The sequence below is a fragment of the Elgaria multicarinata genome, chromosome 3, assembly GCF_023053635.1.
Source record: "Elgaria multicarinata webbii isolate HBS135686 ecotype San Diego chromosome 3, rElgMul1.1.pri, whole genome shotgun sequence".
NCBI classification, from domain to species: Eukaryota; Metazoa; Chordata; class Lepidosauria; order Squamata; family Anguidae; genus Elgaria; species Elgaria multicarinata.
In genome coordinates, this window is record NC_086173.1 from 106,667,666 (window position 1) to 106,690,498 (window position 22,833).

At 38.1% G+C, this 22,833-nt stretch overlaps 2 protein-coding genes across 2 annotated transcripts in view; one reads left to right on the forward strand and one right to left on the reverse strand.

Moving 5' to 3' along the window:
- Positions 1-22,833, reverse strand: part of CENPP (centromere protein P) — a 187,669-nt gene that overhangs the window by 44,450 nt on the left and 120,386 nt on the right. The window lies entirely within an intron of this gene.
- On the forward strand, positions 1,252-22,302 carry ECM2 (extracellular matrix protein 2). Its single transcript, XM_063121188.1, has 10 exons — positions 1,252-1,471; positions 3,972-4,288; positions 8,085-8,273; positions 9,602-10,195; positions 11,239-11,354; positions 12,424-12,559; positions 15,438-15,595; positions 16,622-16,761; positions 18,982-19,308; positions 21,808-22,302. Exons 2-10 carry the CDS (start codon positions 3,994-3,996, stop codon positions 22,019-22,021), a joined length of 2,169 nt encoding a protein of 722 aa, XP_062977258.1. The 5' UTR covers positions 1,252-1,471; positions 3,972-3,993; the 3' UTR covers positions 22,022-22,302.

Genomic DNA, 22,833 nt, shown 5'->3' on the forward strand with positions numbered 1-22,833 from the left:
CAGTCTGGATGCAGTAGTAGATACAGGTAGGTGGGGACGCATGTTTGAAATATACAATATATATGGGTAAATATGCAATGCAATGAAAGAGACACATGCATTCATCATGCAGTGGAGTATACATATGGAATACATGGAATTTGCTCTGTATCAGTGGAATAAGAAGTAGCATAGGGTATTCTATATGAATGCCCACCAGAGCTCAGCACAAAAATCAAGGGATTTCTCTTTGGCACCACAAATATCATGCTGATTTATGCATGTCACTCAACCTTGCTGTTGCCATGTGTCTACTTATCCTAGGAATGAGAGAAGAAAAATCAGGACCCTTGATCTTGTCAGGTGTTGATTATTGCTCAGCTCACTACAACTTCATTTATTTTTTGAATGTGGGAGTGAGTTCAGGTTTGTTAGCCAAGAACAAATGATCATATTAAACTGACCCCAAATGAAGCACATAAAAACTGCACAACACTACGGAGGGAGGTGGGAATCCAAATATGTCACTACCTTTCAAGTTTTAAACATCTATTATGGCAAGTTGACTGATGTGGCTACAAACAAAACAGAGCTCAAAGGTTTTTCTTCTGTTAGATATATTTTTTTATTTCTGAAACTTAGCAGAACCAAAGAATGATGAAACTGTGACACTCCAAAGAAACATAAGCCAAACAATGAAGGATTTCGTCCCTTTGGCACAAAGAGAACTTGTGGATAATGTACACTTTCCTTTTTTGGTTAACAAGCCACTCTAACATCTACAGAGCTATGTTTGAGTGTCATATTTCAAGACCTCATTTCTATTTAATGCTTCACTCACTGTTTTTAAACAGCATAGATTTCTTTTTTGATTAAATCCATTCCTTGAAAGAGACAAAGAACGTTAAATCCTCAATAAAGCCCACAGCATAGAAAATCAGGATAAATAAAGTGTTACCAGACAAACTGAGTCAATAAAAAAGAGGAAATAACAGCTTTTGGAGGTGCTTTTTCTAAAAGCTTAGCGAGGTATGTAACCTCTAACATACAACAAACCTACACTGAACCTATACTAAACATGTGGAAAATGTTTATAGCAAAATCAGGATTAAGCAACCTGAAAATGATTCCCAAGTTTTGTGGAAATAGCCCTGTTTTCTTTTACTTATGTAAGCATATTGTGTAAAGAAATCTTCCAGCTGTGCCTTGTCAGCCTAAGGACCTAAAGTATTGTGCTGCTTTTCATTTTCTCTAAGGGAAGTTTGTACTATTCTCAATAGCTGTATTAACAGAATCTCTGCACACAGGGCAGAACAGTGCCTTGTCCCCAGGGAAAGGAACTATTTCAAACACTAAGGAATCATCTAATATATGTCAACATAATTCTACTGTTGCTTTCCTTATTTTAAGGATAGCAGCATAAATTTCTCTTTCTTTGCAGCTGAAGATTAAATGACACCAAGCAGAATCTACTGTTAGATTAGATTACCAGGTAATATATTACATTTACATTTGAAATTACTGCTTAAAATATGGTAGATTAATAACTTTGCTTAACAATTGCAGTTGTGTTCCTAGGTTTAAAATATGTGTGTGTTATATGAGAATGGATGTAAAATGTATTTGCAGAAAGTATTATGTATTTAGTAACATTAATTTCAATTAGTATGAATAGTGCCAATTACAGATTAGTAACACACTAACAAAATGTAATGGGGAGAATTACTTACTAATTTTTATGAAGAATAGTGCAATGTGGACAATCTTTTAACAATTGCTATGTACTTGTGAAATTATAAATTATAATGAAATTATAATGGAGATAATTAATAACCTTGCTATATTGTAAAAAAATCAACTCCTCACTCCTATATAGAAGTCTGTTTTATTGTTTGTTGAGTAGTCCATTATAATATGAAAATAGATTTTAATTTATGCAAAAAACTTATTAGCCTAAAGAACTTTGATGAAAGGTGACTCAAATAAATTAACCATTTCCATTGCCTTTTTTAAAAATAGAAGGGCCAGCACTCATATTGCAATATTTTGTACCTGAGAAAATATAGTGGATTAAATCTAACATCATACTCGTGGAGGTCCACTAGTGCAACTGGATGTTCACAGTCTCTCCTCTCCACGGTGCTGCCCCAAAATCTGTTCTGGATGGCTTCCCAGCCCTCTGGAGCAGATTCTGAAGGGGCATGAAGGGGGTTGGGGTCAGGGAGGAACCCAATTCTGAAAGGGGTTGGGGAGGAACCCAATTCTGTTGATGGAACTAGTTCCGCCCACAGAAAGACACAGTTGGATACAATCCAATATTTTCCCCAATGTGGGAAAGCACACTCAGGTTGAGAATTTTTATGTAATGTGGGCCAGGTGAGACATTACATCATGACAGTGGTATAACAGGGAGCAAATTTCATGCTCAACATGCACCCAGCTGTTATTGCTCACCCCTTCCCCCTTTCCTGGCACATCTGACTCAGCAGGTCATTGTTTTTATCCATTAACCAGGTATGATTACATACTCCACAGCACAACAAGGAATTGTTATTGCTGTCTGCAGGGATGGCTTTCACCCAGGAATAGGTGGCAGGTTTAAAGAGATGAACCCAGTATTTGTCAGAGTACATAGGAACTTGTTTTGCTCCCTTGTCTAGGATGTAAGTTTAACTAGGCCATGAAAACAGCACCTACTAAGTATTTTCTGAGTGGAACATTTTTCAAAAATTCCGTTGATGTTGTAGGCAAATCTATGAAGGAATAGACAGTCTGTCTTTTTGTTTTAAATTGTGAAAAGCCCTTCTTCCACTCATTTCTCACATGCACTCCATCTCTTACATGTGTTAACGGTATTGGCACTGAAAAATGATTTATGAGAGTACTACACATGGCTAAGACGCAGTGTGAAAGCAATTCAAATGGACATACTAACAAACCATGGTTTGCTAAGCAAAAATAACCCACACATAGTTTGTTATTGGGTTGTGAACTGCGGGTTGCTTGTCATCAACAAACGATGGTTTGTTATTGCATCTGGGTTCAGACAATACAATAACCCACATTTAAATAACAATGACAGCCCCCACACAACCTATACTCAACCCTTCAGTGTGGATTATCGTGTTGTTTGGACCCAGTTAACCTTGAGTATCTGTTGTCATGTTGTGTGAACCCAGTCATAACATCCTTTATTGTTTCTCTTTATTTTATTTTAGGTATTTATACCACCTTTCTGGACCTCTACATTCCTTCATGTGCTAAAAAGTTATAAACAAATAAAAGTTCATGATCTATGATCATTTGAAAGCCACTCCTAGAATGTGATATATTCTTTAGCTGCATCATACAACTGGAAAACATCTGTATGACACATGACCTACTGTATACTGGACAAAACTAACTTTGACAACCTTGGCAATTGAAAACAATAGTCAGATTAATGCTCCATCCCACATTTTCAGCTATTTTAGGACAGATTTCAGAAATCTGTTCATCCAGATGAATATAGCACTGTTCCAATAGTTCTGATAACCACAATTCACAGAACTGTGGATAAATCAACCAATCTTGCTCACCACTGGTCTACAAGGCTCACAGTGGGTAACTCAAGGATAGTACAAGTAGTGCAGTGTGCAAAGTTTGGTTTCTTTCCCCTGTGGTAAACCCGAGATGTCCCAAGCAAAAAAAACACTTGCTTTCCTGGCACATTTCCTTGGCGCCTGGCTGCACATTATATTGCACAGCTTAAAGTGTAGAAATCTCCCATCTGAATGTGTCCTATGTGATGGTCAAAAAGAAACAAGTATCCATCATTATTGCCGTAGATTTTAGATGCCATAGAGCCATCACTGGGGTAATTAGCAACAAAGGACATTAATCAGGATTCTGCACTTCACAAAAAACTGCTACTTTATACATTATTATATTCTACATTGCTTGAGAAAGCATTAATCTTCAAAACTCCTTTTTTATTCTATTTCCTACTACAGGAGCCAGCATTACAAAGGGAAAATGCAAAAAGCAGCTCTTCTCTGTTATCTTCTGCTTGTTTCTCTGTGTATTGATCTTTCGCAGAACGAACGCAATGGAATGCCCAGGAGAACGAGGAGGAGAATGCGCTACAGAGTATTAAGAAAGGGCTCCTTAGCAAATGGTAAACTAAACAAGCGATCACAAATCAAATCCCCAATCAGAACCACTCCAGTGCCAAGCATTCCACTTATTAATATTGATGGTGACATTACTGGAGTATTTGACTCTCTTATTGGTTTGGATGGACAAGAATCCAGTTACAATATTTTACCAGGTAAGCAGAGAAAAAATACTTTTTATTTTCCTAGCCAAATTATTAATGTACAACATTTTCAGGGTGCTGGAGAGGCTGCCATGAGGAGGAAGCCACCAATTTGGATAGCTTTAAAAGGGGGTAAGACAAATTCCTGGGAGAGATGGCTATCAATGGCTACTGGTCCTGATGACTATATGCCATCTCCAGTATCAGAGGCAGCATGCATGTTGGGGAACTTGAGCGGGAGGGTGCTGTTGCACTTGTGTCCTCCTTGTGGGTTTCCTGTCAACAGCTGGTTGGTCACTGTGTGAACAGACTGCTGGACTAGTTTTTCTTTGGTTTGATCCGCTATGGCTCATCTTAAGTTATGCTCTTAGGAGCGAGAGGGAAAACTCTTTACACCTGCCCAGCTGCACACACCTAAATCTGGATCCATGCCATGAGTTGATTTTCACAGAATTCTGTGCGCCATGTATGTTTTTTGCCTAGTACAGAGAAGTGACAGAAGCTTAGCGCCTGATCTAATGCTTTTCTGCATTTATACAAATACATCCTAGGACTGGAGTTTGTATACCACCCTTCAAACATACATTAAAGTGGTTCACAATAAGAAATTACAATTACACAATTAAAAGACTACAAAAACACAATTAAAACAAAAGCACTTACTCAAGTAAGAGCTTAACATTTGGTATAACATTACCTAGGTCAAGAAACGTTCTGTGGAAATACTGTTTTCACAACATGCATTACAATATTTAAGGTCACCGTATAATTAATATTGCTTTTCTCAATATATAGTAGATAAATATCAACTCCAAATGACTTCTATTTTTATTTGCTTGCCTTGTCATCTTTTATTTTAAAAAGAGAAGAATCCAAGAAACAGACAAAATACTCTCCCTAGTATTCTAATAATCTTGCCAAAAGAGCACATGAAATTAGGGTGGTCAAGAATCCTAATCTTCAACACTTAGCTATTGAAAGTACTAAAGTTGTCTTAGTGATTGTACAGTTAACATTTCTACTGGCAATAGATGGCCAAACTTGTTTCATTCTCATATATATATATATATATATATCTCTCTCAAACCCCATCTTGTGACTCATAACCAATATACTAGAATTGTATTACAACTATATTCCAAACTAGTCTATGTAATCTCTGCATACTAGTGCAAAACCTGTGTCACCACGGGGGCTAGTAGTCTGAGAATGATTGGATAACATATTTTTTGCCCGTTTCCCTTGCTACTTGAATAATTTCACACTTTAAAAGTAAGTCTACTAAAAATAAACAGGCAAAGGTGAAAACAAAAAAAGAATATTCTTTTTCAAAAAGATTGTTCACCATTTCTTGAAGTTTGAAGTTGAAAACATGTTTTTTTCTCTCTCTTCTCCCTTTTACATCCCTTCAGCTCTTTCTCCTCAGCTTCTCTTCTTGCTATTTTATCACCAATTGATTTTTCCAGCTCCTTTCCAACATTCTGTGCCTGTCCGTTCATTGGCCTAGCACTCTAAGAGCTCACAGGAGTAAGCATTATTACACATGCACACATACACAGTGTCACATGTTACATTACATGCACAGTGTGGGCCATGCACAGTAACCTCCTCTTTACCTCATCCCTTTTCTTTCTCCCTTCCTGAGCTGCCCAAAGCTTGAGCATTGAACTTTTTTGAAGTTTCAAAATTTTCTACAAGCCTGTACTGTTCAAGCTTCAGTTTAAAACAAAAACGAGCAAAATCAGTCTGATAGATCTCGAGCAGTAAGATATACACTACCATATTCTTATATAATATATAGTTTCCAAACCAGTTCACCCTTTGCTCCAAGATGCACCATGGATCATGTTGAATAAATAATCTCAAAGTAAAGTTTAAATAGCCAGTGTATTTAATGAATAGGTTAAAAAAAACTGACTAAAATATGGAGGAAGTTTCATGGTCCATTTATAATAAACACTGACTAAGATTATTAACTTTTAAGCATATTTTTTAAATATTAAAGGAAAACGCCAGCACATATAGTATGTATTCTGTATGAGCTATTTTAAATTTCCCCATCAGACATCATCACCCATGTTGAAGTAGTGTGTGGTTTCCTCATTTTCCTATTGATTCTTTGCTTTTTTTCTGGAATCTTACCCAAAGATTATGCTAAAACCACTAAACTCAGTTGAGTTGGAACCCTATATTGGATCTGTACCATATTTTCAAAGGTTAAAAGCATTGAGTTACCTGCCAAAAGATTTAAACCACAAGGTATTTTTCTAGTTTAGTATTTAGAATCTTTGCAAGTCAAGGTCAGATTTGGAAAATGCCCCATTTAACAACAGAGCCTATCATCAATCATAGGTCCTGATTGATTTTAAAGGTTTAAGTATATATGGACTCAATAGAGCTCCAAACCATCCTTTCCTACATTAATATTCTTCTCTTAGTGTCTTCCAATAACACACATTTCAACAATATATGCATAATGTGCAGACTACAAGAAGCCTGTTTCATTAACCAGTGAGACTTTCTGCTCCATTACCCTCTTTTTGGATCCTACTCCTACAATCAGAATTCTCAGAAGGGAGTTTAGTGAGATCATTGACAAGCCTTTCCCCAATTTCTTACCACTGTAGAGTCATAAATTAGAACTATAGGTTACCTATTTCCTGCTCAAGGAGATCTAACTTCAAAGGGCTGGTTCCTGATCCTTAATTATGGATATAAAGGATTACAAATACTGAGTGTGTTCCTTCCTCCCAGCCTTTCCCCTTCCACAGGTGGATTCCCCCTTTCATCTATAACCATGATCAAGCATTATATCTACACTGATATTAATCATGTCTAATGCTAACCAAGATTCACTTTGTCCTAACCAAAACCAGCTGGCTTTTGTTCCTGATGGGCATTGCCGTTTCAAGTAGAGTACAGGGCTACACTTCTGTCTAGCTTCTTAGGGACAGGGTAGCTATTTTTAATTCGTTTGAAATTGCAAATCTGATTGTATGCTTGTAGAACTGTAGCTCAGATCTACAATACTGTGTCAGGAAGGATAAACACAAATTGTAAATTTTATTATTATATTCTATCTTTCTGAAGAATATTCACAGAAGCTTATAATGAAAAATGAACATGAAAAATTAATATATAATATTAAAAAGGTCTAAAAACTAAAAGTATAAAATGCAGCAAGAGCATAATAATATATTAAGAATGTAATTCTGCACAAGCTCACTCACTCACTCTGTAGAATCCCCATTGTGCATGCATAGTTGTCCTTGACATTGAAGTGAATGGAAAGCCTTTACTCATGTGTACATAGAAGTTCCTACAGAGATTTGTATGAGGTTAGTGGTATGCAAAATAGCTACTAAGGGTACAATCCTATGGAGATAGTCAACACCCTCCGAAATCAGAGACTAACGACTATCCAATGCAGGATGCTCCGAGCACAGAAGTGATCCTCGCCTCCATGCTCTTGGCAACCTGCGTTTTCAGCTAGATGGACAATTTTGCCTGTTTAGCTACAGCTTTGGGGAGGGAAGGAGGCTGGAATGCACATAGGAAGCTCACCTCTCCATCCCCGGGACCTCCTCCTTTACACCGTCTCCACACTCCATTTCCGAGCGTGAAGATATAGCTGACGTGGAGAGAACTGCACCAGCTATGGGGGCGGGCGGGCGGGCAGGGAGCACAGTTTCTGGGAATCCTATGGCCTCTAAACAGTGTCTAGTGGCCATATGATTGTTCCCAAAGTATTATAAATTATTACTGTATTACATATGTTTAACATTTCACATTTCATTCTATTTATTAGGAAAGGAAGGACGCTGTTTTGCAAATGGGATTATTATGTATGATAACTCTGTGTGGTCTCCTAAACCCTGCGTTACATGTCTCTGCTCAAAAGGAAAAGTGTTGTGTGATGAAACTTTGTGCCATCCTCTGCCATGTCAGAAAACCAAGATACCTGAAGGAGAGTGTTGCCCAGTGTGTACAGATATTGGTACAGTACATTAATTTTTTACGTACTTCGAACACAGTGTATATACAAAATACATTTTAGTGTGAGTAATGTAATCTTTCAAATACTTGGAAATCCTAAATGGCAGTGGAACTAGAAATTATTCATTGATATTTAGCATTTGCATATATTTGAAAGATTATGTAGGACATTTGGCCCATGTGGAGTTCCTGCATATATAAATAGGCATCTCCATCAGGGATAGTGTATCCACAGAAGCTCTGATTGCCAGTGATGATGGAGGCACGTTTTTGAGCAGCTACTGTCACAGGAAACAAGGCTGTTGTAGACACTATTCACTAGAAAGTCTCAGTGGTCATAAACGGTACTTCTTCATGAGCCTGAAGGAGCCAGGAGCTCAATAACAGACCATGCAGTTTCTAAATGTATTAGTTTTATATGTTTTAATGAATTATATGTATTTTATGGTGTTTGCATTTGTGTTGTGCCCTGCCTCGATCCAGAGGGAGAGGCAGGTAACAAATGATTATTTTTATTATTGCTAATGGTATGGGGGGGCGGCGCCATGTGTATAAGCTGGTTCACAACCATTGGACCAATAGTTCTGTTCAGTGTGTATGGTATATACAGTATTCTGATTTCTCCAGAAAAAGCACAGACCAGCCTTGAAGTCAGCCAATAAAAATATCGCAGAACAGAACAGTCTTGTTGTACCATGATGCTATTGTATTGCTTCGTGTACCATGGATATTTAAAAGTCATGAAATATGAAAATGGCAACTTACCTTAATGGCACTATGACATAATGTGTAAGCATCAGCTGCCATTTTGGCAGTCATAAAATAAAAGATGGAAAATAAAGGTGGATGATGTACATCAGGCTTTCAAACATAAAATGCACAATACTTCATTATTTCAGGTTAATAACAGAAAGTTTATTATAGCAGTGCTGCTGGCACTACCGATGAATAGAGCAACCTCCTGAAATCTAGATGCCACCTTGCCCTGAGTTTTATTGAATTACAGTACTTATTGAACTGAATTGAATACTGTATTTATTGAAGTACATAATTCAGAAAACTAAAGTTTAGAAGGGCCAGTTTGGGTATAATTTCAATTGTGGAAAAAGGTCTTTCCTTTTTCTTATTGGTGTGTGCATCAATAAAACTATTTAAAAAATAAATTACTCTCAATAACCTTCTAACAGTGATTTTATATAGAAAACTGTATTTTGTTAAATACAGGCACAATATATTAATGCTTAATACTAAAAATTGTGTTATAATTTCTCTTTATATTGGCAACAACTTATGTTTTCACCTTCATCACGATGGCCTTCTTATATTCAGTACTAAGTACAACTCCACTAGGTGACTCGTCTGAGTTGTCTGGTGATTCTCTAGAACCCAATGACCCTAGTGATACCATCGTGTTTGAACTACAGACAGAAGATGAAAAGGGCGAAAAAGACAAAAAACTAATTGAAACAAATGAAATTAATATTAAAGATAAAGAGAAGAGGAAGAGAAAAAGAATAAAAAGTCACAAACAGAGCAGAAAACTAGGAGACATGAATGGAGAAATAGAAAACAAGGAGAAAATGAGAGCAGAGGAAGAAAAAAGAAGAACATATGAAGAAGAAGAGCTAAGAATTGAAGAAGAGCTCAAGCAACAGGAAAAGGAAAATGTACAGCAAGAAAATGAACAACATGAAAGAAGTGAAGAGGAGGAGGAGGAGGAGGAGGAGGAGGAGGAGGAAGATATTTTGCGTGGTGATGTATTCAGAATGCCCCCTCGTTTCTCAGTTCCTGAGTCTGCTACTGAAATCCCGCCTTTGCCAACAGGATGCTCTATCCTACACAACACAATAAGCTGTATCGATGCAAAGCTTTCACAAATACCACCAATCATGGATGCAGAGCTTACAAGTATAGAGCTTGTCGGTAAGGAAAAAACTGTTTATTTGTTTAAAATATTTCTAAGCTGCATTTCTTCAAAAAAGATTCCAATAAAATAATAAATACAATTAAATCATTCCAATAAAAACACAAAACTATAACATATCAATAACAATTAGAACAAATATGAGGCAGATAAAACTATAAAAATCAGAGAGCAGACAGAGGCAGCTTTACCATTTAAAAAGTCTTGGCAAATAAAAGTCTTAACCTAGTGCCCAAAAGACAGTCATGTTGGTGCCAGACATATTTATTATTATTATTATTATTATTATTATTATTATTATTATTATTATTAATTTATATAGCACCATCAATGTACCATATCGGGTCATATAAAAATAACTCAAATGGGCACCACACAAAAGGCTCTCCCCTAAAGAAGGAAATCAGAGAAGATCTTAAGGAACTGTTTTCATATTTATTTTAACCATTTTCAAATCTTCACTGTATTCAAAGTTAGACTTGCCATTTGTCTTTGCATTGTTACTACTGTGAAATTTGGGGGAGGTGACATTGTGATGTAATTTTTGTTATTCCTTGGTCTGTTCAATCAAATTCTTCCCTTTATTTGATGGTTCATGAAGGTGTAATATGAACACTTGCTAAACTTTTTTAGTGATCGAATGTTCATTACATTTCCTTGTAAACTAAGATTTCTGTGATAAAATCGTAGATACGAATTGTAACTCAACAGGGAAATGGTAATCCACATGGACCTATGGCCCAACTGGAGTCCATCAGGAGAAGAGCCTTTAGCATGGTGGCTCCCTTTCTGTGGAACTCCCTGCCCCTGGAGATTAAGCAGGTGCCTACACTATGCTTATTCCTTGACTGACAACCAAGGTTTTTATTGACCTTCTCTGTATTTTAGCATAATAATGGCGTTTGTATCTTTAATTGTTTTAATTCTTATGTTCACCGCTTCAGAATCTGTTTCAGATATGGAGTGGAATGGAAATTTGGAAAATAAATAAGTAAAATTATTTAAATTCCCATTGCTAATCCACAGTCTTTCCTTTTTCTAGGGAATACCATCACTGCCATTCCAGATGCAGCTTTCAATGGGATTCCTAATTTGGAAAGGATTGATCTTCGTAAAAATAATATCACTTCATCTGGCATAGGTCCACAGGCATTTAAAGTAAGAATTCAAGGCTTTAAACTTGTAGTATCACTGAACTGTATGTGGTACAGTACTGTCTTTCAGTAGATCTTACTGCATATTGAATGAATTCACATGGTTGAAAATTAATGGATTTTTTTTTAAAAAAATCTAGTCAATTATTTATATCCCACCATATACATAGCAGATAGTAAGAAAGATACATGCAAATGATATTTCAGCAAAAGCTCGATGAGTCTTTAAAGAACTTAACTATGACCAAGTATAACAGATTATCTACCAGGACTCTCAGCGTGATTTGCAGTAGATCTGCAAGAGTTTCTGACTCCCAATTTTTAACAATAACGACAAAGTTATCCCCAGCACCACATTAATTAGTAGTGTAATAAAAGAAGCTTGGAATAACCAGCTTCTGTGGCTCATCATGAGTTAAATAACCCACCTCAATTGCTTTAAGTTGCGGAATTTTTGAATTGTGTATGTGTGAGAAGACATATGTGGAAAGCCCTCCTCAGTTTCAACAAAATCCTAATATTTGCCACTTATTGAATTAAATGAGGCAGGTATGGCAGAGGATTGGGCCCATAATGTCCATTAAGGTTTTAGTTAGACCTAAGGTTTATCCCGGGATCATCCCTGTTCATGTAAATAACACACAGGATATCCTGGGAGCAGTCAGGACGATCCCAGGATAAACCTTAAGTCTAGCTAAGGTCCAAGTTACATGGCCTATTGCTCATGTTGGTTATCCCTAGTGTTGTAACATTTAATGTATCAGGAAAAAAAATCTCAATCTTTTTAAGAATTTACCCAAAAGCTGGGTTTCCATTTGTCCAATGTATTATTAAATTTATTATTTAGCAGTAGCAATCTCTGACAAATTAATGTTGCATCACAGTGTCTTAATTCCAACATGATGTGACTTTCCCTTTTAACCAATGTAGACCACATAATTATCATAAAGCAGATGTTAACATAAAGCAAATAGTGCTAGAATAAATATTTTAAAACTGTATATTAAGTATTGCTCTATGCTGACAATTTGATTTTTCATGTTTTTTAAATTGACTATATTCCTCCGATTCAGGTCTTGAAGAATCTGCAACGTTTATATTTGGATGGAAATGCACTAATTCATATTCCAACTGGTTTGCCATCAACTTTAGAAGAACTTAAAATAAATGAAAACCAATTACATGCAATTGATAAAGACAGCTTTGAAGGTATTTTATAAATATAAATTTAAATGATTACAATAATAAGCTTTCAAATTCATGGCAAACAAAATGAAATATTTGATATTTCAAGCAACTTTTGCAATATTTTGAAAAACATTTTTTCTTTCTTTTTTTAGACACTATGCATATCTTTTAACACTGCTATTATATATAGTCATTTTTACACTTAGGAAGGAAAGGAAAGGAAAGGAACTTCTTGTGCAAAGCACTTGAGGCATTACTGACTCCTAGAGGGACGTCTGCTTTCGCTGACATTTTCTTGGCAGACTTTGTAACGGGGTGGTTTGCCATTGCCTTCCCTGGCCATGGTTACCTTTCCCCCAGCTAGCTGGGTACTCATTTTACCGACCTCAGAAGGATGGAAGGCTGAGTCGACCTGAGCTGGCTGCCTGAGAACCAGCTTCCGCTGGGATCGAACTCAGGCTGTGGGGAGAGTTTCAGCTGCAGTAACTGCCGCTTACCACTCTACGCCACACGAGGCTCATTACACTTAGGAACAGGTCATAAATTATAGATGTGCTCTGTGGAATAAGCCCCAACAAATTGAGGACCATAATGTGAGCCAAGCTTTCCACAGATATAGCCAGTCTTATTGTAAGATAGTGGACGGTATCCAATGGGGTGCTGTGCCCCTGCCAATTCCATTCTGCAAGCAAGACACACTACTAGTGCAACAGAGATTTAGCACTTCTGAGAGCAAACAGAAATGAGTAGAAATTCTCATTAATGGAATGAGGCAAGTCAGCAGAGTTTGCATAAGGGAGATACAGAAACAAGCATTTTCGCTGATTTTGGAGCTTCCAGGGGAAGAGTTAAATCTCTGTTGCACAAGCAGTTGACCCTGCTTGCGCAATGGAATTGGTGGGAGAGGCTGCTCATGCAATGGAATCAGTAGGAGAGGTTGCTCATGCAATGGCCCTATTGGATACCGTCCATGTAATGATCAGATTATGCGCGAAGTAACATTTGCCAGTGTAGTTAGGAGGAGCAACCATCCTGTTATGATCAGTCGGAATCTACTTAGATGAGGATGTAGGTAGAGATTGGATTTGTCTCCAACAGAGCTACTGTCAGGTTTATGGGGACCCTGGATAAAGTATCTTCCGAGGGTGCCCTCCCGATAGCCACACACCCTGCTGTCCTGCCTGACCAACTTTTGTTTTAGCTGTTCAGGCAGGGGCAGGGATGGTGGTGGAGGCAGCATAAGCTTTGCCTGTCAGCATCCAGAAGAAAACAAACACTTTGGTAGCGGCTAAACAGTGGCAGCCAGCCGGATGAGGCTGCAGCTACCTGTCATTTTAAAATGAAGTATTTCCTCAAGTATTCTGAGGAGGGGCAAGTTGAACCAAGCAGATGCTTGCCTCACTGGCTGTATGCTAATCAGAAGACTTGAATTTTAATTTTAAATGGCAAGCTGCTGAAGCCTTAAAATCACCCTTTGAGGGAATCTGCTAAGTTCTGTGTGGGTAGTAATGGTGTCTGGGACTTGGACTAAATATAGAAATATTCTCTGGGTCTCTCTCATGGCTTGCTCCAAAATTCAGCATAATAGGAAGAGAGTTTGGAGTACAAAATAATAGTCAGAAAAGTTAACATTTAAGGGGGTTTTTTTTGGTCTGGTACAAACTTTTAACAGTCTCTCCTCATCTATAAGTCTTGGACTAGTTTTAAAAATTGTGGAGACTAACTGGTTTTAAAAATGTGAAGACTAAGCTCCTTTTGTTCCATGGCTGCCTGATTTGCATGACAGTGTGACATGCATGTGAATTACAGACAGGTGATAAGTGCCCTTAAGGATGCAATCCTATGTGGATTGCTGGCAGCCTCCGAACTTGGAGGTTGCTGAGTATCCGATGCAGGACATGAGGACAGCAGAGGCAAACTTCTCCTCTGTGCTCCAGCTGCCCTGCTTTTCTGCTAGATGGGCAATTTCACCCACCTAGCAGCGGTGCCTTCGAAGGAGATAGGACAGGATACGTCATATCACAGCTGCCCTGGGGGCCTCTCATCCCTGCTCCAAGGAACACTCCACTTCCCCCAATCTCTGCACTCCATTTTTTGAATGTGGAGAGGTAGCCGGTGCAGTTCTCTCCATGCCAGCTATGAGGGTTTGGCAGTGGGAATGCAGTTTTCTGGCTCTGAGGTCAGAGCCCTGTCTCCTACCTCAGAGCCAGGAAAGCGAACTATCCTATGCCCCCGCCCCAGATATACCCTGGGGGACATAGGATCGCTCCTTTAGCTATTGTTTCCTGTCCCTGAGATGTAGTGTCACCTCTTTGATACACTCTGGAAATCAGAGGCCTAGCTTATCACATATGTTATTGAGCCTGAAAAGCTTTTCCAAAGCACTGGCTCCTGCTGTTCCTAGAAACGCAATGTGCTGATTAGTTTTCGTGATTGTTCCACACTCTTGCTACCAGTCTATTGCCATACCGTGTTCGTTCATCCTACCTGAATCAGAAACTAAGGAATTCTGGGATTTGTAGTTCATGAGACAGTATGCCACAAAGGATGGAACGCTTTTCTCTTTTCTAAAATTACAAGTCCTAGAGATTCCTATACATGCTCTTTCTCACTTCAAGTGGAGCGCCTGCACCAGCAGTTCACGTTCAGAAGGTTGTTTGTTCTTTTGTAACGAGGTAAACATGGCACTCTTCTGTATTTATTAAAGAACATTAAAAATGTCCATATATTTTGAAAGTGAAAGTCAGTGAACTGAGAATTCGGTTAGAATGTGGGAAAATGAAATTTTAGCCATTTATGGGCATTGGTAAGTCACTATTATTTTCAGAAAATGATAAATAATATTTAAACAGTATATTTAATTATGTTGTTAGATGAAGATTTTTCTTCTTTTCTAAAGGTTTAAAGAAGTTGGTGACACTGGAATTAGAAGGCAACAAACTTAGTGAAGCAAATGTCAGTCCTTTAGCTTTCCAACCTTTGAAGAGCTTGTCATATCTGCGCCTTGCGCGAAATAAATTTAGGACTATTCCACAGGGTCTTCCCCATTCTATTGAGGTATGCTTTTTTAAAAAAGATCGTTAGTTTCTTTTTCATAATCCTTAAGACTCCATTCTGAGGAGTCCATTCTCCATTCATTGAAGAACTCAAAAGCAGCAGTTCACAATTAACTATTATTCGGATTACCACCCAAATGTTGGTTTAGGCAAAAAGGGAAAGTAGATGCACAATTCAATCATACATCAAGTAGAACACATGAAGGGGGAATGTGTCCTTCTCTCCCTTTATTTGGAACTAATGCCTCTTAAGCAACTTTGGACGGCATCCTATCCAGGTGTCCATCAGCCTCTGAACTTGGAGGCTGACAGGCATGCCATTTATTTATATCCTGCCTTTTTTCCTTCAAGGAACCCAGGCAGCGTACATAATCCTCCTCTCCACTTCATCCTCACAACAACAATGCTGTGAGGTAGGTTGGGCTGAGAGTCTGTGACTGGCCCAAAGTCACCCAGTGGGTTTCCATGGCCAAGTGGGGACTAGAACCCGGATCTCTCGACTCCCAGTTCAATACCTTAGCCACTGCACCACACTGGCTCACCATGCAGGTTGGGAGCGCAGAAGTAATCATTGCCTCAGTGCTCCTCTCACCCTGCATTTTTGCTAGATTGAAGATTCTGCCTGTCTAGCTGGGGCTCTGTGGAGCAGAAGGAAAGGAGACCAGGGTGGTTGTGGGTAGGATTCTTTGTATGCTGCCCCCGGTCTCCTCTCCTTCCCACACACGGAACTGCCCCTTTCCCTCCTCTCTGAGCTCACATTTGTGAGCTCATAGGGACAGCCAGCTCATTTCTCTCTGAGCTGGCTGTGAGGGGGAGGGGGCAGCGTTCAAGTTCGGAGCACTATCTCCAACCTTGAATCCAATAATTCAAAAAACCTTATCCCACCCCACCCCGACATTGTCTAGAGTCCATAGGATTGCTCTCCCTGCCTGTAAGCAGGGAAGAACTTTTTGCCACTTCTGGGAAAAACAGAATTTAAAGGATTGTTTTTCATACATTTGCTTTTTCTTACCATGTGTTTAAATAGGAATTATACCTCGATAATAATCAAATTGAAGAAATTACAGAAATTTGCTTTAACCATACCGCAAACATAAACACAATTGTTCTAAGGCACAACAAACTGGAAGAAAGCAGAATCGCTCCTTTGGCATGGATCAACCATGAGTAAGTGCAAGCTATTTTCCCACCAATATTTAATCAATTTAAGTATAGAATTACAAAATGAACTATTACCTGATGAGATGAGAGAGGTAAGTAAGATTGCACAAGACCTTTTCAAATAGAGAAGTGGTGGAGGGACTCCTTTTACAGAAACATAGTGGGAGAAAATACTTTTTCCACACATACCCTATCCTCTGTCCATGCTAGAAGTCATGGGGCATGGGATTTGTTTCATTCTCCTCTGAGTTTTTGAAGAAGGCAAAAGCAGAAAGGCACTTTCATAATTTTCCTCCTGATTACTCTGCAATTAACAGACAACTCAAGCAAGGAGTGGTAACCAGAAATGGGTGAGCCATTTCCATGGCAAGCAGGCAAATGAACCTCTGACCAAGAAAACTGACATATTTCAGAAATACTAAACTCGCTAAATGTGATTATTATTTTATTTTGCCAAATAAACTCTACAAAGGAGTCTAGTTTAATTAAAGCAATATTTTAAACATCAGGAGCACCTTCCTCCAATGGGATAAATATTTAGATCCCAAACACTTGGATTTTACGTTAGTTTATTCCTTGTAAGCAGGTTACATTATATTCTAATCAATCCCAGTAAATAGTAAGATTCTTGAAAAAAATGCCCAATTAAAGCATAAAGCTATTAAGTAATTACCCATGTTTATCCTTTGCGTTTTAAAATAAAAAGAAAACCTAAGGAACGACAGGGTTGTAAATAAGGCTGATAGAGTCATGACAGCATATGGGTAATATTATCATTCAGACAAAAGATATACAAATATTGCTTCTTCTTTTGAAGTAAAGTCTTTTTAACTTATGGGATTTCTTACGGGTCAGGACTCCAAATTATAAAAAATCAAATAAAAAATCTGTAAGTAAGAGGAAAAAGAATACATGATTTTAACCATAGAAAGAATAGATGACTTTAGCAGAGATGCTATGAACTGACAGAAGGGGGGGGGGGGAATAAGACGAAAATTGGGCCTATGAATATTATCATGGTTCTTATTCTTTTCCTTATACAGTCCTGAAGAATCTGTAAGTCTCTGGATACTGGTGATTATGAAAAAATATTTGGGCAATAGCTATGGGAAAAGAGTAGGTGGTAGGAAAAAATTCTCTTTAATGTGAACTCATTTTTGGAAAGCAGAGATATTTATTAAGAAAAAAATAACCCGCTGTCACTAACCCTGTTTATGTATTAATTAGTCCAGAGAAGTGTGTGTTGCAGGACTGCAAATTTCGAGGAGCTTGTGGCAAGAAAAAGTTATCATCATTCTTAATTATAGTCTTAAAGGGCTAAATCCTTCAACCTAGCTATTAGCTCTTTAAGACCAGAAGGCTGCATATCACAACTGCCTGCCTCTGCCTAGAATGGGAAAAGAAACAAGACATACAGGGCTAGCAGCCCCACAAAGGTCCTGCCATGTTTCCAAGCTGTGAAACTTGATGGGTCAGGTATTTGGCCACTCCCTCTGGCAAAGAATGTTCTGCAGCTATCCTGTCTCCTTCAGGGTAAAATAAAAGGCATGGAAAGGTTCAGGCAGCTACTTTCTAGACTTATGCTAAAACTGAAAGCTCAGAGATCACTATGCAGGGCCATCGCCAAAGCCCAGATGCCTACAACTGTCTAAGAGCTCCCACTGTCCTTTTCCCCCCCTCCAGGCTAGCACAGATAAGGCAAAGGGCTGTTTTCTGCCCACTGGAGTGCTTAGGGAGCCACTCCACATCAACTTTGCCATCTGGCATTAGAAGGCATGGAGACAGCAACAAGCAGCCCTACCTGGTTACCTCAATACTGCCAAGTTAAGAGTAAAAGGCCTTGAGAGATCCAGGTAGGGCTGCTGTTCGCCTCAGCTTTCCCCTCAATAGGATGGCAGCCCATTGCACCATAGCAGTTAAATATGCATCAGTAGGGAGAAAGGTGGGATGGAACTTGGGTGGAGAGGGGGAAGGCAACCATAGCTTGCAATAATTTGCAATGCCCATCAACAGCAAAAAACAGCCTTTCCTTGTCCATCAAGAAGCATAAAAATGTTTCCCAAATGCTGTTTTGGAAAAAATAGATAAGGCATGTATTGTTATGATCGAAGACTATATGCTCTCAATCTTCCTAAAGTCTTGCTTTAAAATGTGTAGTATTTTGTATAAATACAAATTCAATTGGTTTACAATCTTATTTTTGTGTACCTTTTCCTTTTGTTTTAGGAACTTGGAATCTATTGATCTTTCTTATAATAAATTGTATCATGTTCCTTCCTATCTTCCAAAGTCGTTAGTGCATCTTGTACTTATAGGGAACCAAATTGACAGAATTCCAGGATTTGTATTTGGCCACATGAGGCCAGGGCTGGAATATCTCTACCTTTCGTTCAACAAACTTGAAGATGATGGAATTGACCCTGTGTCATTCTATGGGGCATATCACTCTCTCAGAGAAATGTACTTAGATCACAACCAACTGAAGTCTGTACCACTTGGAATTGCAGAAATGAGATCACTAAATTTTCTAAGGCTTAACAACAACAAAATAAGGTAATTAAAACATTTATAAATACAATATTAATGGCTTTCTATTCTAAATTTTCATAGACTATATATCAAAGTTTATAGAATTCTGATTCAATTCTTTATAGCTGAACCTTTCAGGTCACAGAGCACAACTAGTGTAAGTCACTGTTAATCCAATGAAATAATACAGGTTTCAATGAAAAATAATTTCAAGTAAAGCATTTAACTGTTGCTTAAATTATAGGTCAGTAACTGGCAATCTACAGGATCTAGTACCCTGAGTTGTGCTGCCCAGTTCCTCAGCAGTCAGCCTAGAACTGATTGGTATTAACGGAGTGGCAGTAGTAACATGGGACTTGGGTAGTTCACGTGGCTTGCCAGGTGGAGCCGAAAAATAATATTAGAGAAGGAAACATGTTACCCAGAAAAACATTCCAGAAAACAGTGCCAGATTTGATTAAAGGTTTCTGATTGCACTTGTTTCTGAAAAACAAGACGTTCTGACTGGCAGGAATGAACAGTACATCTAGCCACTATTTGGTGAAAATTAAATTGCCAGTGGCCAATTTTTTCCTCTAGGAAAATTCCTAATTTCTATATACTTGGAAAGCGTCTCAAGCTTGCATGAAGAATATAAAGTGAACAGGCTGTACCACAAGTCAAACTGAAATAAACAACACATGGCAAGATTCATGAACAGTCTCATATCACATATGTGAAAACAGTCTTAGAAAGACAACAACTTCTGCATGAAGGCTCTGCAGGCCAGATGGGGAACCTCCACAGGCTGGATTAGGACCACAGGCCAGACGTTCCCCAACCCAGCTCTATAGACTCAACTGCTATCCACATTCTGAAAATCTGAAAGTTCAAGAGTGCTTGTCAGGCCAGAAATATACTTCTGCATGTCTAGAGAATTCTCCCAAGTATATAAAAACATTCTTTTTTAGTGGCCCTCTTTCACTTTCAGAATGAAAGGCACCCAGATTCCTGACTTTATAAGTCTATTAGCCATGATGGCAAAACTGAACCTACACATCCAGAGTTCTAGCTTCTCAGGACAAGCCATGAGGAAGGCTGTTACTTTCCTTGCATTTACAAAGCTTCCAGATGCATCAGGCTGGGCAGTGCTAGAAACAGAGCACTGAACTAGATGATCTAATCCAGGAAGGTTTTTCTTTTCTTCTAACCAGTTGTTGACCAGAAGTATACACCTTAGAGTTACATTCCATTGTGAAGGACATATAAATATACCAGATTCTTCAGTCCAAACTTTCCATAATAGTCTAAGGATACTGCTTGTTTAATATTAAAGGCTTTAGCAGCACTGCACACAACAGCAAAAAGAAGAGAAAAAACACGATGCCATTCTTTTTTCCCCTTTTCCAATATGAGATCGGCCAACAGCAATAGGAAATGCTTAGTTACGCTCTTCACAAACACAACATCATGAGAGAACATGAAATAAAGAACTGTATATATTTGATTTATTTAACCTTAGAAGTTTTACATAGACTGAGTAACACAAAATTGTTGGAAATCAGACTTGTGATTCTATCCACGACTTACAATCCAACTTACAATTTATTCATAAACTAATGTCCATGACTTTTTTTGCTTTGAAGTGTGACATTTTTAAATATATATTTTGAGACACTCAGTCAGTGATATCCACCAAATAAGGAAGATGCATAATTTAAAGCAAAGGCAGTAATGTTGATTGTGGGCTGGGTCATTTTAGCAGTTCCTGATTTGACCCACACTCGTTTACTCTACTAATTTTGGTCTCATGTGCATGAGTACCACTTGAGAGAAAGACTAAAAACATCCATACTTTGGTACGCACTAAATTTTAAAAGAGAACCGAAGAGGAAAAATAGTAGTTTCTGGAACTGTTGGACCTAGCTGCCGGTGGTGGCAGAAGCAGATGCAGCAAAGCAGTGTTGGCTTGCATTTACTCTTGTGATCAGGATGGTGGAACTGATGGAAAAGTTGCCTTGGTGGCCAGGAGTAAGTAATGTGAACTAGCTCTGCCAGGGTGGCAACACATTGTTTTAAGTTCCCTGAAGTCTTCTGATCTGTGCTCTCATATTATATTGCAACCAAAGTAGTCTTTAACTGCATCTCTCCTTAAAGTAGCTATGCAATTTTGTTTGGTTTTGTTCAAAACTGTGGCTTATCATAAACATGCATAAAATTGGGTTGTAAATCTAGTGTTCTGAAAATGTCTGTTGAAATCCACTGCTGAATTCAATAGAATTTTCTTATTTCTAAGCTACCATTTTGTGTCTGGCTCCAGCTGGTGGAGCCTGGGATTCTGCTTTTAAATACAGAAGTCCCCATAAGACTGAGGTCTGCCTGTCTCTGATTTAAAGCACACAAACTTTTTGATTACTGATTTTCAGCAGAGTTTCCATCTTGAAAATGAGTGGAAAGGACAGAGAGCTTTGGCTATTGGGTGGTACAGAAATGCAATAAATAAATACTTATTCTCCTTTCACTATTTCCCATGTGGTTTTACAGGTCGGTCCCAACAGAGCGCATCTGCAGAACTAGGTTGGATAAAGAGGAGGAAAATGATTATGACAGTGAAGAGGAGGAAGATTATGAAGATTCACAATTAGAACACCTTCATCTTGAGTATAATTATATCAATACAAGAGAACTTTCGCCATATGCTTTTTCATGCGTCAGATCATATTCTAGTGTGATTCTGAAACCACAGAAAATCAAATAAACATGTTTTCTATAACAAAACTTATTTTTATATGTAAATAATAGTTTTAAAATATTTCTTCACCAGCAAGTAATACCAAATAACGTATTATGAAAGGTATCTGAGCACTATTATTGCTCAATGTTATTTATTGTTAATGAAGGGGAAGATGTAACTTTAAAAATGTCTCCAGGAAACTAGCAGTGCAAAGATTAGACTTGCAACATATTTTGCAGTCCAGGTAAGATAAATGTTGTATGCTAATATTCATTTAAATGTCAATCTTATAAGGGAGCATAATAAAACTGAAATGTACTGAACTTCTGATTAACTTTAAAGAACTCACTTGATCAAAATAATCATTATGCAATGAATTGTAATATTACACACATTTTGAGAAGGTTGTTCATTAGAAGGTTGCATTTAAAAAACCACATACATCCTGTTTCATTTTTCCACTGAAAATTATAAATCTATGCAACATCCTAAGGTATTCAGGAAAAAATTCAGTATTACACTCCTATTTAATTACTTGTTCAAACTGTTTGGGGCACCTATCAAGCATCACTCTGAAACTTAAGAGATACAAGTAACATTTATTCTAAGGAAATCATATACTGACAAATGTTGAGAGCAGAGGGGGGTATTAACCTGGTGCCAAAAAGTTTGGTCTTAACTTGGTGGGGAAGATCTTAACCTGGCAAGATGGTTCCTTAATCAGAGGTCAAGAAGGCCTTCTCCTCTGTTGCCACCTTCTGAGCCTCTCTCGGAGGAGGCATCTGGAGGAGGGTCTTAGAAGATGAGCTTAGTATACTGATAGCTTCATACAAGGA

Excerpts from the sequence above, each read along its gene's own strand:
- ECM2 (XM_063121188.1), top strand. The coding sequence starts at position 3,994 with ATGCAAAAAGCAGCTCTTCTCTGTTATCTTCTGCTTGTTTCTCTGTGT. Across the intron at positions 15,596-16,621 it reads GTCTTCCCCATTCTATTGAG|GAATTATACCTCGATAATAA; the intron begins GTATGCTTTTTT and ends GTGTTTAAATAG. Across the intron at positions 19,309-21,807 it reads CTTAACAACAACAAAATAAG|GTCGGTCCCAACAGAGCGCA; the intron begins GTAATTAAAACA and ends GTGGTTTTACAG.